At 43.9% G+C, this 14,259-nt stretch overlaps 1 protein-coding gene across 1 annotated transcript in view; it reads left to right on the top strand.

The window, feature by feature from the left end:
* The window catches only part of ADGRF1 (adhesion G protein-coupled receptor F1), a 79,828-nt gene that overhangs the window by 54,394 nt on the left and 11,175 nt on the right, over window positions 1–14,259 (top strand). Inside the window, exons 10-12 of the mRNA XM_030195581.1 lie at window positions 4,556–5,929; window positions 11,640–11,681; window positions 11,804–11,863. Coding sequence (XP_030051441.1) covers window positions 4,556–5,929; window positions 11,640–11,681; window positions 11,804–11,863 — 1,476 coding nt within the window. The remainder of the gene's footprint in view (window positions 1–4,555; window positions 5,930–11,639; window positions 11,682–11,803; window positions 11,864–14,259) is intronic.

Raw genomic sequence — 14,259 nt, 5'->3', positions numbered from 1 at the left:
CAAACTGGGTGGGCCTGGGCCCACCCAGGCCCACCCATAGCTACGCCTCTACATGGTAGGACTTACAAAAAGAGGTTGAATTAGAGCAAGTTTGAAACTTGAAAACTGGGGCACTAATCATCGAGGCTTCCTCTCCTGACTGCACATTCTCTCTCTCTCTCCCTCTCCCGTGTTTCTGCTTGTTGCCCCTCCAAAATTTTGTCTATAGGTAATTCAGCAGCACTATGAATCCTTGTCCCTCCTTATTTTTGTTTACTTGATATCCAATTTTTCCTTTCAGGTATTCTAGACAGTTTTCCTGACTTTTAACTATTGATGTACATAAAGAGGCAGAGTATCAAGATTAGTTAGCTAGTGCAATTGCAACCACTGTCCTACCTTTCCTGTAACCCACCAATAAAGAGAATTAGTTTTAGTGAAATATAAAGGCTGTAGTTTATTGATAATAGCCCTGACAAGGAAATCTAACCTGCGTACCTGAACCATAAAGTTGAGTTGTCATCTGAAACCTCTTTCCTACTATTCTAACTCATACAGGCATGACTAAAAACTCTTGCATCAAGTGTCCTGAGTTTTCCAGGTGACCCGTTCTCACATAAGCAAGGTCATTAACTCCTTGATCCTTGTTTTTTCAAAACTGAATTTTTAGGTCAGACACCTTACCATGGGCCTGGGGACCAGCACTAGATGGCCCAGCATCAAGTTGCTTGACATGTTAATGGTTGTCAAACCCCTTTCCCTCCTTCTATACGCTTGGATGGCCATGGGGAGGAGGTATGACATTCAGCCAGACTTCGAATGAAATGGCACAATCACAGACTCCCAAATATAGCTACAGCTCTTGCCATGAAGCTTAAAATGATGGTTGCCATAGATGCAAGGTAGAAACAAGTGATCTTTTAATGCTGATGAAGAATAAATCTTGTCATGTTGGATAGCTGCACACCATCTTGATATAGGTCAGCGCACTTGACCAAGGTCCAATATGACTTAAATAGATAAAAGTTACTGTATGAATTTGGCAATCTGGTTGCTGAGTTTCACAATTGATCTACAACTTGGATGGAACAGAGCCCAACAAAGATGAAGACTATCTCAGAGCACAAAATTCATGTGCCTGACATACAAGATGCTTATTTATTTATTTATTTGTATTTTGCTCACACCTTTTTCAGAGGTAGCTCAACATGAGTTACATTCAGGTACACTGGGTATTTCTCTGTCCCTGGAGGACTTATGATCTAATTTTGATTCTGAGGCAATGGATAGTTAGGTGACTTGCCCAAGATCACAAGGAAGAGCAGTAGCAGTGGGATTTGAACTGGGCACCCCTGGATGGCAAGACCTGTGCTCTAACCACTAAGCCACTCCTCCACCTATTACTTATGACATATTATTCCTGATAGTATTCACTAACTGCTAGCTGGAGAGATCACTGCACCCCAAAACATGCCAACAGTCAGCTCTCTAATTATGCTCTCTGCAGAACCTGATGATGCACTGGAATCCATGGCTATAAGCTCTGCAGGTATTTGTGGATCTGTACAGCAAGTCCCATGCCTCCAGCCTCCTTAGGCCCATAGACGATCTGGCATTGGGGTTCCATTTTCTGCTGCTCTTGGTGCCAGCATCCTGAATAAGGATCACTTACTACAGGAAAGACAGCCAGAATTCTAATTATGAAACCCTAGCACATGCAGAGACATTGTGACGTCACTAGATCAGCAGAAGTTCCCTAAAAAAGGTCGGACACTAATACACATTTTGCAGACTGACAGTTAATAACATCAACTAAAGCCAAAATGTACATGTAGGCACCTAATATAGAGTATATTTTATATAGTAGGCACCTACTTGCCTTTTCTAGAATACTAGTATAATCGGGTATATACTGTGACAGGCAATGTTCCCTGTAAGCCAGGGGTTCTCAACCCAGTCCTCAGACACACCAAGCCAGTCTGGTTTTCAAGATATCCACAATGAATATGCATGAGATAAATTTGCATGCACTGCCTCCATTGTATGCAAATCTATCTCATGCATATTTAGTGTAGGTATCCTGAAACCTGACTGGCTGGGTGTGTCCTGAGGACTGAGTTGAGAACCCCTGCTCTAAGCTGTGCGAGAGTCCTTCAACTGGTGGAACTCTTCCAAGAGAAAGGAGACACAATGAAAACTACATGTCCTTCTCAAATCCCTAAAAGTTTTCCTGTTCATAAAGTTTTTATCTCAAGATACTAATTCATTTCAGTATTTCCATTGACCATTATAACTTTGTGCAACCCCTGGTTAAGTGGGGAATTATTGAAAAGGGTAAGCCCGTAGAGAGTCGTGGAGGGGGGGGGGGGGGGGAAGTGACGGAGTTCCCTGGCTGGGAGAAATCCTCAGCCTGAGGGGGGGGGGGGAGGATATATGTATAAAGTATAGAAGAATAGTGCCTTCATTTGTAGAGTTGTAGGTTGGGAGGAGTTTGGGAGGAAATGAAAGAGCAGGAGTTGAGTGGGAAAATGTCCTTGGTTGCCTAAGGTTTGAGCTGCCTACAAGCCCCATGCTAAATGACCTGCAGAAGAATAAGGGGGGTCCTAAAGTGCCAACTCCAGGGGCAGTTGTTATAAATGATAACAGCAAATCAGAACTTATCCACATACCTGTACCACAGTTATTGAATTTCTTTTGTACCTTTTGGGGGTAATTGTATGAACTTTTTTCCTCAGGTAAACTCTAATCTACCTACAGAAAAAAAAACTTTTATAAAATTTCTCCAGGGGTTAAAGTAGGCTTAATGCAGCTTGAATATAACATGTTTGGGGGAGGAGTTTGGGCAGATTAGTGATGCAGATATAAACAGGATGGAGTCGGTCCAGAGGGCAGCTATAAAATTAGTAAGTGGTCTGGAACATAAAAAAAATATAGGGACAGGCTTATGAACCTCAACATGTATATGCTGGTAGAGAGGAGATATGATAGAGAAGTTTAAATATCTCAAGGGCATTAATGTACAGGAAGTGAGCCTTTTTCAACTGAAGGAAAACTCTGGAATGAGGGGGCATACGATGAAGTTAAGAGGGAACAGGCTTAGGAATAATCTAAGAGTATTATTTCACGGAAAGGGTGGTGGAAACATGGAATGGCCTCCCGGTGGAGGTTGTGGAGTCAAAGGACTGTGTCAGAATTTTAAAAGGCATGGGATAAGCATGTAGGATTGCTTAGGAAGAGTTAGGGGTTACCGAGGATGGGCAGACTGGATGGGCCACTTGGCCTTTATCTGCCATCATGTTTCTATATTTGATAACGTATGTACATATGTACTGTCAGCAGGCCATCACCTTCAGGCCTTCCTGCAGGTATGAACTCAGCTGGCCCTGGAAGGACCCTTCCCTGGACAGAGCACTCCCAGAAGCAGACTCCAAAAATATGCTTAAAACCGCTTTATTCCATCAGCAAGGCCAAGACATTTCCTCTTCCAGACACAGTCCTTGGTTACAGCACATATCACCCCTTGTTCTTCCCCCCCTCCACACCGACCACAGTTTCTGGATACAGTTTAAATCATTCACTGCTTCCCCAGCATGGCCTGATTCCTGGACACAGTTTTAAATCACTCACTGTTTCACCAGCATGGCAGTGTTCTGAACACCGTTCCAGTTATTCACTGTTTCCCAAGCCTGGCACCACTTCTGGACACAGTTTAAATTACTCACTGCTTCCTAGCATGGCATGACTTCTGGACACAGTTCAAATCACTCACTGCTTCCCCAGCATGGCCAGGTTCCTGGACACAGTTCAAGAAACTACCTTTTTCTCTAGCCGGGTCTGACTTCTGGCCACAGCTGAAGTCATTCACTGCTTTACAGCACAACACCTCTCTCAACCTTGAGTGGAACAGCTGCTTAACTTTTCCTCCAAGCTTTCCCCAGCCTTGAAGAAGGTTTGTTATGAAGCCTTTCAACTTCTTCCCTTGTACCTGAGCTAGAGCAGCAATCTCCATGGGCTCACTTTCCCAGTCATCTTGGGCTTGGATCTCTTCTCCGACCTCTTTTTCCATCTCCCATTCCATGGGCTCCTCTCCCTTTATGGTCCCCAGCTGGTCCTATCCCTCCTGATTATTTCTCCTCAGCCAATCCCCCTCCTCTCCTTCGAGATCCTGGGACTTGTAGTTCCCTTGCTGCTCCCTTTGCTTGCCCCCTGGGCTTTGCAGGGGTTCTTGGGAACTGTAGTCCTCCTCCCTTCTCTGGCTCTTGGGAAACTTATGCCTCTGTGGGGGTGTGGCTTCCCAGCCCCTAGGATCCTGGGACTTGTAGTTGGAATCCCAGGTATGAAACCTATCCATCTTGCTCCTCTCCCGGATCCCTTCTTCCCTGACCCTCAGAGGTTCCTCACAGTACAAAAATTTACATCAGCTCCTGGCAGGCTGCAGGATTTGTGAAGATATTTTATAAAGACATATGCACCTGCTTGGACTTTCAGACTAAGTAACATCTTCTAAAATTGTACTGAAAGATTATGATATCAATGCACATATACATGTCTAATGCATTGTCTTTGTGTTTTATAGGATTTTATACAGACAGTAAGTCACATTCTTGACTTTCAAACACTGGCAAACTGGACATTGCTACTTAAGGATGAAAGAGATGTTAGCTCACGCTTGTTACATTCAGTAGAGAATTTTAGTCGGCATCTATCTCCAGATCATCTCCCTTTCAGTGTAACTAATGACTTCATCAACTGGCAAGGTGTGAAAGTGTCTGCAAACAATTACGGAATGGACTATAATGTCATATTTAACACAATAGGATTTAATGTCACTGGGAGTGTGTTACTCCCCAAAGAACAAATCATGAAGCTGCCTATAAACACCCCTATAGTTAGCATTGCTTATTCTACCCTTGGACAACTGTTGCCAGCTATCTTAGATGGAAATGCTTTGGTGAATGGGCTAGTAATGTCAACTATTGTCAAGACCAGTTCCCAAATAAAGGATGTTTTTCTAACATTCGAGAAAATTAATGGTAGCCTAGAAGAACCTCAATGCGTCTTCTGGGACTTTGATGGCACGCAGTGGACAGATACAGACTGTCATCTTGAAAATGAAACACATATGGCTGTTGTATGTAGATGCACTCATCTGACGTCGTTCTCAATCTTGATGTCCCCCACAACGCCCTCTGATAAAGTTTTGACTTACATTACCTACATAGGCATAGGCATCTCCATGGCCAGTTTAATTTTGTGCCTTCTTATTGAAGCTGTAGTCTGGCGACATGTGACAAAACATAAAACAGCTTTCATGCGCCACGTTTCTATGGTGAATATAGCCATATCTCTGCTGATTGCTGACATCTGGTTCATCATTGCTTCAGTAGTAACCCAGTTAACCCAGGAGTGGTCAAATAGCAAAATTATTGAGAATGCCTGCATAGCATCTACATTTTTTATTCACCTTTTCTACCTCTGCTTATTTTTCTGGATGCTCACATTGGGTCTCTTAATCCTATATAGGACAGTTCTTGTCTTCCATGAAAACAGCAAGTCGAGAATGTTGTCCATAACATTCTGCCTGGGTTATTTGTGTCCTCTGTTGATATCCATCATCACAATTGCAAGCACTCAGCCACATACTAGCTACAGAAGAAAGGACGCCTGCTGGCTCAACTGGAATAATAGCAGATCACTTCTTGCTTTCATTATCCCTGCATTTCTTGCAGTTCTACTCAATGTTATCATTGTTGTGGTGGTCATGTCCAAGCTACGAAGACCAACAATTGGAGAAAAAACAGTTCAAGAAAAAAATACCTTGGTTCAGATTGGAAGAAGCATTGTAATTCTAACACCACTTTTGGGACTTACCTGGATCTTTGGAATACTAATAGTTGTTTACAAAGCTTTACCATTCCACATTGTGTTTGCTATACTTAATTCATTCCAGGTGAGAACACATTGCATATTCCTTACACCAGGCCAGAAAGTTTATTGATAACTTTGGTGTTCTTTTTTTAGAGCCCTGTTTACTAAGCCATACTATAGGCACGCTAGCGTTTTTAGTGTGCACTAAAAATTATCGTGCGCTAGAGATACCCATAAGAATATATGGGTGTCTCTATCATTAGCGTGTGCTAATTTTTAGCACGTGCTAAAAACGCTAGTACATCTTAGTAAACAGGGCCCTTAGGAATTTAGTGGGTCAATAATCAAATGTCATGCTCAGCATGTTTCTTAGATACTGCCTGCAGCATTTAAATATATTATATGTATTCAGCGGTGTAGTTACCAATGTGGGCTAACATTAAGATGTCTTATTTTACCACTATCTCATACTGTTTTAGTACAGGTCTCATTATATGCAATAAGACCTTCTTACTAATAACTGAGGTTAGAGGTAAAATAGAGGTGCATAATCGAACGGGGCCGGCCATCTATATGGGCAGCCATCTCTAAGACCGGCCCCGTAAAGCGGCATACCCGACCGTATTATCAAAACAAAATGGCCGGCCACCTTTTGTTTCAATAATACTGTCGGGGCCGGCTAAATCTCAACATTTTGGCCGGCGTTAGAGATCGCCGCCATTGGTTTCTGCTGATAATGGAAACTAATGGCGGCCATCCCAAACCTGGCCAAATCCAAGTCCTTTGGTCATGGGAGGAGCCAGCATTTATAGTGCAGTGGTCCCCCTCACATGCCAGGACACCAACCGGGTACCCTAGGGGGCACTGCAGTGGACTTCAGAAATTGCTCCCAGGTATATAGCTCCCTTACCTTGTGTGCTGAGCCCCCCAAAACCCACTACTCACCACTTTACACCACTACCATAGCCCTTACGAGTGAAGGGGGGCACCTAGATGTGGGTACAGTGGGTTTCTGGTGGGTTTTGAAGGGCTCACATTTACCACCACAAGTGTAGGTAGGGGGGATGGGCCTGAGTCCGCCTGCTTGAAGTGCACTGCACCCACTAAAACTACTCCAGGGACCTGCATAGTGCTGTCATGGAGCTGGGTATGATATTTGAGGCTGGCATAGAAGCTGGCACAAAAATGTTTATAATTTTTTTTTTGGGTGGGAGGGGGTTGGTGACCACTGGGTGAGTAAGGGGAGGTCATCCCCAATTCCCTCCAGTGGTTATCTGGTCAGTTGGGGCAGTTTTTTGTGGCTTGGTCCTAAAAATAAATGGACCAAGTGAAGCTGGCCAAGTGCTCGTCAGAGCCGGCCTTCTTTTTTCCATTATCGGTCGAAGCCGGCCATCTCGTAACCATGCCTCCGTCCCGCCTTCCGTACCCTGCCGAAATGCCCCCTTTAACTTTGGCCGGCCCTGCGATGGAAAGCAGTTGAAGCCGGCCAAAATCGGCTTTCGATTATACCGATTTGGCCGGGTTTAGGAGATGGCCGGCCATCTCCTGATTTGTGTCGGAAGATAGCCAGCCTTCTCCTTTGAAAATAAGCAGGATAGTAACATAATGGTTAGTGCAATGGCCTGATAACCAGGGGAACATGGTCCAATTCCCACTGCAGCTCCTTGTGACTCTTGGCAAGTCACTTAGGGGTCCTTTTATGAAGCTGTGGCAAAAGGGGGCCTGCACTGGCATCGGTGTGTGTTTTTGACGCACGCCGAAGTTTCTTTTTTAACTCAGCAGGTAAAAGACAGGTCTTTGTTTTTTTCAAGAAATGGCCATGTGGCAAGCGAAGCACTTGCAGTGCGGTCACTTTGAGGGGGGCACTTACGTGGTGGTAAAGGCTCCTGCACTAACCCGACTGTAAGTGGGTAGCACGTGCCCTGCCCAATTACTGATGAGTATGCACCAGCGCTACAAAAATTAAAATATTTTTGCAGCACTGGAAATGGCGCATGCTGGGGGAGGGAATACCGCTGGGCTGCTGCGGTAGTCCGGCGGTACTTCCCTTTTAGTAAGCGGTAAGCCCAATGCATGAAAGGACCCCTTAACAAAATAAGTACCTGTATATCATTTGTAAACCGTTTTGATTGTAACCACAGAAAGGCGGTATATCAAGTCTCATCCCCTTTGCCTTGCCTTAATGGTAAGCTGCATTGATATCTTCTTCCCCCGTTGTCTCTAATCAGATAGAGAGTGCTGCTGAATACACATGGACAGCAGTGACTACCACTGACCCTAAGATAGGACAATATCCAGCCACTGTACAGATAGCTATGAAGTTTCAGACAGCCATTTTGCAGCTTTACCTTTACTTGCATAGTTATATGGTAGTAGCTGGATACAGTGGCGTTCCTAGCCTGGATGACACCCGGGGCGGATTGCCGATGCACCCCCCTGGGTGCAGCGCCCCCCCTGCGAAATGACACCTCCCCCCCCCGGCGAAATGACCCCCCCCCCGGGTGCATGTCGCTGGGGGGGGGGGGGGTGCCGTGGCGCATGCCTGTCGGCTCCGAGTTTGCTAACTTTGCTCGTTTGCTGTAGCTCCCTCTGCCCCGGAACAGGAAGTAACCTGTTCTGGGGCAGAGGGAGCTGCAGCGAACGAGCGAAGTTAGCGAACTCGGAGCCGACAGGCACGCGCCGCGGCACCCCCCAGCGGCGTGCACCTGGGGCGGACCGCCCCCACTGCCCCCCCCCCCCTGTTACGCCACTGGCTGGATATTGCTGACTTTGCACAGAGTTGGTTATGTTCTACCCTCACTCTGCTCCAGCACTATCCAAATTGTCTGTAAGAATATTCAATGGCACTATCTGAGTAATGCCTTTTATTATTGGCAGGTAAAGGTATGCAGCTTGAAAATGTTTGTGTCATGTTTCCTGTGTTGTTCATGGGAATGTGCGTTTTGTTGTGGGGTTTGGCATTGTTTTCATTCCAGGAGCAAAATCATTTAAAAATAGGACTGCTCTATATGTGGCTTGATTTTAAGCGGTTTACCTATGCGATGAAGGGCTGAATATCTGCACTTAACTCCACTCCTGGAATGCCCATGAGATAGCTGCTGTTGAATTCAGAGCTAACCAATAATTTTCAGTGGAGATAACAAAGTGCTGCTGAAAATGACCGGATAGCCATGAACAAACAATTTAATCGTTCAGTAGCCATTTCTGACTGGTTAGACCATTTTGAATATCAGCCAGCTGGCCGTTTTCCATTTTTTTAATGGCAAAGAGATTGTTACCCCTGGTTGCTGTCAGTGTTTCTATTCTGCGGTGAACTAATTTATAGCACATACTCAATTTTCTGTCTATCCAGTCTGCTAATATTTTTGAGGAAGTGATGAATCAGAAACTACGCTATGGAAGCAGTAAAGGCAAACTTTGGAAGGTCTATTGCCAATCAGATTACTTGGTTTCCCCTAGTTATTTAAGTATTTAATCAGAGCACTTCCCTCTCACAAAGCTAAGTGTTTTGTAAATATCATGTGGAATTAATTGTTTAAGGCGCGCCTAACTTCCCTCATGTATTACCTTCAGCATATCCCAGTGGGTCCCATTCAAATATGAGACCCATTGTTCTGATTTCATTTCATGACACCAGCGACCTTACCCTTTTGTTGACTAAAAGATGGGCAAAAAAGAAATTCTGACTCCTTGGGATGAAATGCTTTAAAATCCTCCAGTCACCTAAACTTATCCTGCACGTTAATTAAATATAGCTTTTAAATCTTAGCCGTGGTCAACCAGAAATTACTGACAGTAATATTTTTACCATAAAAGTAATCATCTGAATTCATTTGTCTGCGTGGAGTTTTAAAACAGCATTAAACTTGTTTTAATGATTTTCCTGCTATAAAAGGCTTTCCATTTATTGAAAAGTGGAAGAATAATAGAAAATTATAGACAAAAAGATTACTTTATTCTGTACTTTAAAGTAGGTAAATAAAGTCACAAAATGCCAGACTTGCTTCTTAATGAGTTCTCCCTGCAGGGAGTGTAGCAACCAAGATGAAAAAAGTAAATACAGAACAGAATACTGGTTTGGCTTAACTACAGTTTAAAAAATGCATAATTGCAAAGGTTCATGCTAAAAACTACACATGGCAAAATAGAAAGAAAACGCTTTTACAGTGAACATAGGAAGACCAGGTTCTAGAGGTATTTATTATCAGTAGTGGGGCTTAATTACTAAACTGCCTTTGGTGTTTAACATGCAGGTCAAAAAGGATTAACATGCTGCACTACCTGATGAGCAGCATTAACTGTCATGCAGAACATATAACATGGGAATTCTAATTAGGGGGTAAGGAATGGGTGAAGACTGTGCCATTTGTACCGCACGCCAATTTGGAACTACGGCTGGGCTACCACAGGAGCCTAGCAGTAGTTTCCACCCCTAGCGAATGCCATTTCCAGCACTATAAAACTATGTCCTATTTTTATAGCACCGGAACTTAACTGGCGATAATCAGGCAGCGCTATGTGCTGCCCAGTTAGTGCGGGAGCTCTTACCGCCATCTCAATGGGTGGCGGTAAGGGCTCCCTACCGAAATGGCCATGCGGTAAGAGGTTCACTTGCTGCATGGCCATTTCTTTTTCCCCAAAATGGACAGCCTTTTACCTGCCGGGGTAAAAGGGGGCCTCAGCGTGTGTCATAAACACACACTGATGCTAGCACAGGCCCCCTTTTACTGCAGCTTAGTAAAAGGACCCCTGTGTGACCTGACCATGCCCACCCACATTTAAGCCCCTTTTGCAGCTGCATGCTAAAATACTTAGGTGCTAATTTATAGAATAGCTCCTCAGTGCAGTTAACTGCCTAACTGCCATTTACCCCCATTCGGGCGCCTAACTTCCATTTGAGCTCCTAAAGTATGGTGCCTAATTGGCATCTAACTTGTGATGCACTATATAGAATTAGAGGGCTAGTGTGTTATGATTAGTGTGAGCTAACTGGATAATGCAGACTTTAGTGCTCTTGTGTCAATTTTTTGCAAGTCTCATGTGCTAATGGGAAAGTTAGCATGGAATATGCAAAAAAAAATAGGGGCCAATATTCAAAATGATCTAGCTGGCTTCTGACTGGTTAAATCGCTTGGTTGGGGCTAGCCACTAATATTCAGCTAAGTGCTGGGGGCGTTCCAGGGCGAAATCAGCACTTGCCCGCTTAAGTTCTGATATTCAGCACTTAAGTGGCCATGGTTAGTGCATAAATGGGACCGCATAAATGTCTGTCATATTTTTATGCAGTAACTCATGGCTGCTTAAGTGATGAATATCGAATTAAGCGGCTATGTGTTAGCCAGCTTAAAAATAACCGGCTATTCAAAGATGAAGCTCACAGAGGGAATACGCTCAAAATGCTTACTGCCAATGCATGAATATTGATCCCATAGTGCTTAAAAAGCCCAAATTACTGCTGCATTAGATTTGGGCTTAGCACGCGGGAAAGCCCCGTGTTAAAACCCAGATTTTTACGTCCTTTAGTAAAAGGGCCCCTTAATTTTTATCCTATAGTTAGAAAGAGGCTGAGTGATAAATACAGAGCTAGAACTAGGAGCTATCTTGCCTTATCTGCCAATTCTATGTCTCTAAGCACAGGAAGAAGGGTTCTGGGAAAGGCTCTAACGATGACTTTAGTGCCAGTCCTCATGGGTCAGAAATAGGTTTATCATTTATGGGATTACCAAACTCTACAAATTATCCTTGTTCTTTCATATGAGAATAAATATTTAAATGTTTGCTTTTCTTTTTAGGGTTTTTTAATTCTGTTATGCGGAACTCTTTGGGATAGTAAGGTATGTGCTTGTATTTTTTTAGTAGTAGGTAATTCATAAAGTTCAGCAAAGATGTGGTTGTATATAGATTGTTAATAATCAGGTTTTTGTTTTTTTTTTATCTCTCTGTCTTGTAAACTTAGGTACTGCAGGCATTATTGAACAAGTTCTCTTTGTCCAGATGGTCATCACAACATACAAAGGTGATTCTTAAAAAATGATATCTATTTATCTGTCTATATTTAGATCTACTGACTGACAGGTGATGCTTTACCAGACTTCACTATGCCTTTCAATTGCCAGAGGAAGGAACTCATAGCCGAAGAGTTGATGGAATTAGGTCAGGGAGCTATTAAGGATTTGTAATATATAACAAAGAGTAGGTAACTATTAATATAACAGCAGCACATGTCATATTTTTGAGATAATACAACACTCATGCTTCGGTCTCATCGAGGGTAATTTTGTTTCTCTGCAGACACACTCTGGGGGTGATGTCAGTAATGGATCCCTTGTGCCGGAACTCTCCTCCAGCTAAGGGAAGTCTTTTCAGACTTCTTTGAGCCTGCACGGGGGGTTCTCACACACACACACACACACACATACACACACACACACACACACACATATATATATATATATATATATATATATATATATACAGTGGGGGAAATAAGTATTTGATCCCTTGCTGATTTTGTAAGTTTGCCCACTGACAAAGACATGAGCAGCCCATAATTGAAGGGTAGGTTATTGGTAACAGTGAGAGATAGCACATCACAAATTAAATCCGGAAAATCACATTGTGGAAAGTATATGAATTTATTTGCATTCTGCAGAGGGAAATAAGTATTTGATCCCTCTGGCAAACAAGACCTAATACTTGGTGGCAAAACCCTTGTTGGCAAGCACAGCGGTCAGACGTCTTCTGTAGTTGATGATGAGGTTTGCACACATGTCAGGAGGAATTTTGGTCCACTCCTCTTTGCAGATCATCTCTAAATCATTAAGAGTTCTGGGCTGTCGCTTGGCAACTCGCAGCTTCAGCTCCCTCCATAAGTTTTCAATGGGATTAAGGTCTGGTGACTGGCTAGGCCACTCCATGACCCTAATGTGCTTCTTCCTGAGCCACTCCTTTGTTGCCTTGGCTGTATGTTTTGGGTCATTGTCGTGCTGGAAGACCCAGCCACGACCCATTTTTAAGGCCCTGGCGGAGGGAAGGAGGTTGTCACTCAGAATTGTACGGTACATGGCCCCATCCATTCTCCCATTGATGCGGTGAAGTAGTCCTGTGCCCTTAGCAGAGAAACACCCCCAAAACATAACATTTCCACCTCCATGCTTGACAGTGGGGACGGTGTTCTTTGGGTCATAGGCAGCATTTCTCTTCCTCCAAACACGGCGAGTTGAGTTCATGCCAAAGAGCTCAATTTTTGTCTCATCTGACCACAGCACCTTCTCCCAATCACTCTCGGCATCATCCAGGTGTTCACTGGCAAACTTCAGACGGGCCGTCACATGTGCCTTCCGGAGCAGGGGGACCTTGCGGGCACTGCAGGATTGCAATCCGTTATGTCGTAATGTGTTACCAATGGTTTTCGTGGTGACAGTGGTCCCAGCTGCCTTGAGATCATTGACAAGTTCCCCCCTTGTAGTTGTAGGCTGATTTCTAACCTTCCTCATGATCAAGGATACCCCACGAGGTGAGATTTTGCGTGGAGCCCCAGATCTTTGTCGATTGACAGTCATTTTGTACTTCTTCCATTTTCTTACTATGGCACCAACAGTTGTCTCCTTCTCGCCCAGCGTCTTACTGATGGTTTTGTAGCCCATTCCAGCCTTGTGCAGGTGTATGATCTTGTCCCTGACATCCTTAGACAGCTCCTTGCTCTTGGCCATTTTGTAGAGGTTAGAGTCTGACTGATTCACTGAGTCTGTGGACAGGTGTCTTTCATACAGGTGACCATTGCCGACAGCTGTCTGTCATGCAGGTAACGAGTTGATTTGGAGCATCTACCTGGTCTGTAGGGGCCAGATCTCTTACTGGTTGGTGGGGGATCAAATACTTATTTCCCTCTGCAGAATGCAAATAAATTCATATACTTTCCACAATGTGATTTTCCGGATTTAATTTGTGATGTGCTATCTCTCACTGTTACCAATAACCTACCCTTCAATTATGGGCTGCTCATGTCTTTGTCAGTGGGCAAACTTACAAAATCAGCAAGGGATCAAATACTTATTTCCACCACTGTATATATATATATATATATGGCTCTAAACCAAACCAAAAGTACCTTCACTGACACCCATTAACATTCTCTCATGGCCATGATACCACCGATGACTGTTACTTCTTGAGTCCAAACCATAATGAACGTAACAACATTAAAGCATGGAGAATATAGCAAATCTGCTCACATCCCTGAAATGCCAGAGGCTGTTTCTTTATTGGCAGTGGCTGGAGGCTCTAGACCGCAATATTGGGACCATGGATCCCCATCACCCCACCCCACCCCCACCCAACCCAACCATGACCTGAGTAGCAGAGTCAGATTTCTCTCAAACCTGATTCAGGGCACCACAAAAAGGAGAAAAA

The sequence above is a fragment of the Microcaecilia unicolor genome, chromosome 3 (assembly GCF_901765095.1).
Source record: "Microcaecilia unicolor chromosome 3, aMicUni1.1, whole genome shotgun sequence".
Taxonomy (NCBI): domain Eukaryota; kingdom Metazoa; phylum Chordata; class Amphibia; order Gymnophiona; family Siphonopidae; genus Microcaecilia; species Microcaecilia unicolor.
The sequence above is the reverse complement of the archived record's forward strand: the minus strand, read 5'-3'. Positions and strand labels throughout refer to the sequence as shown.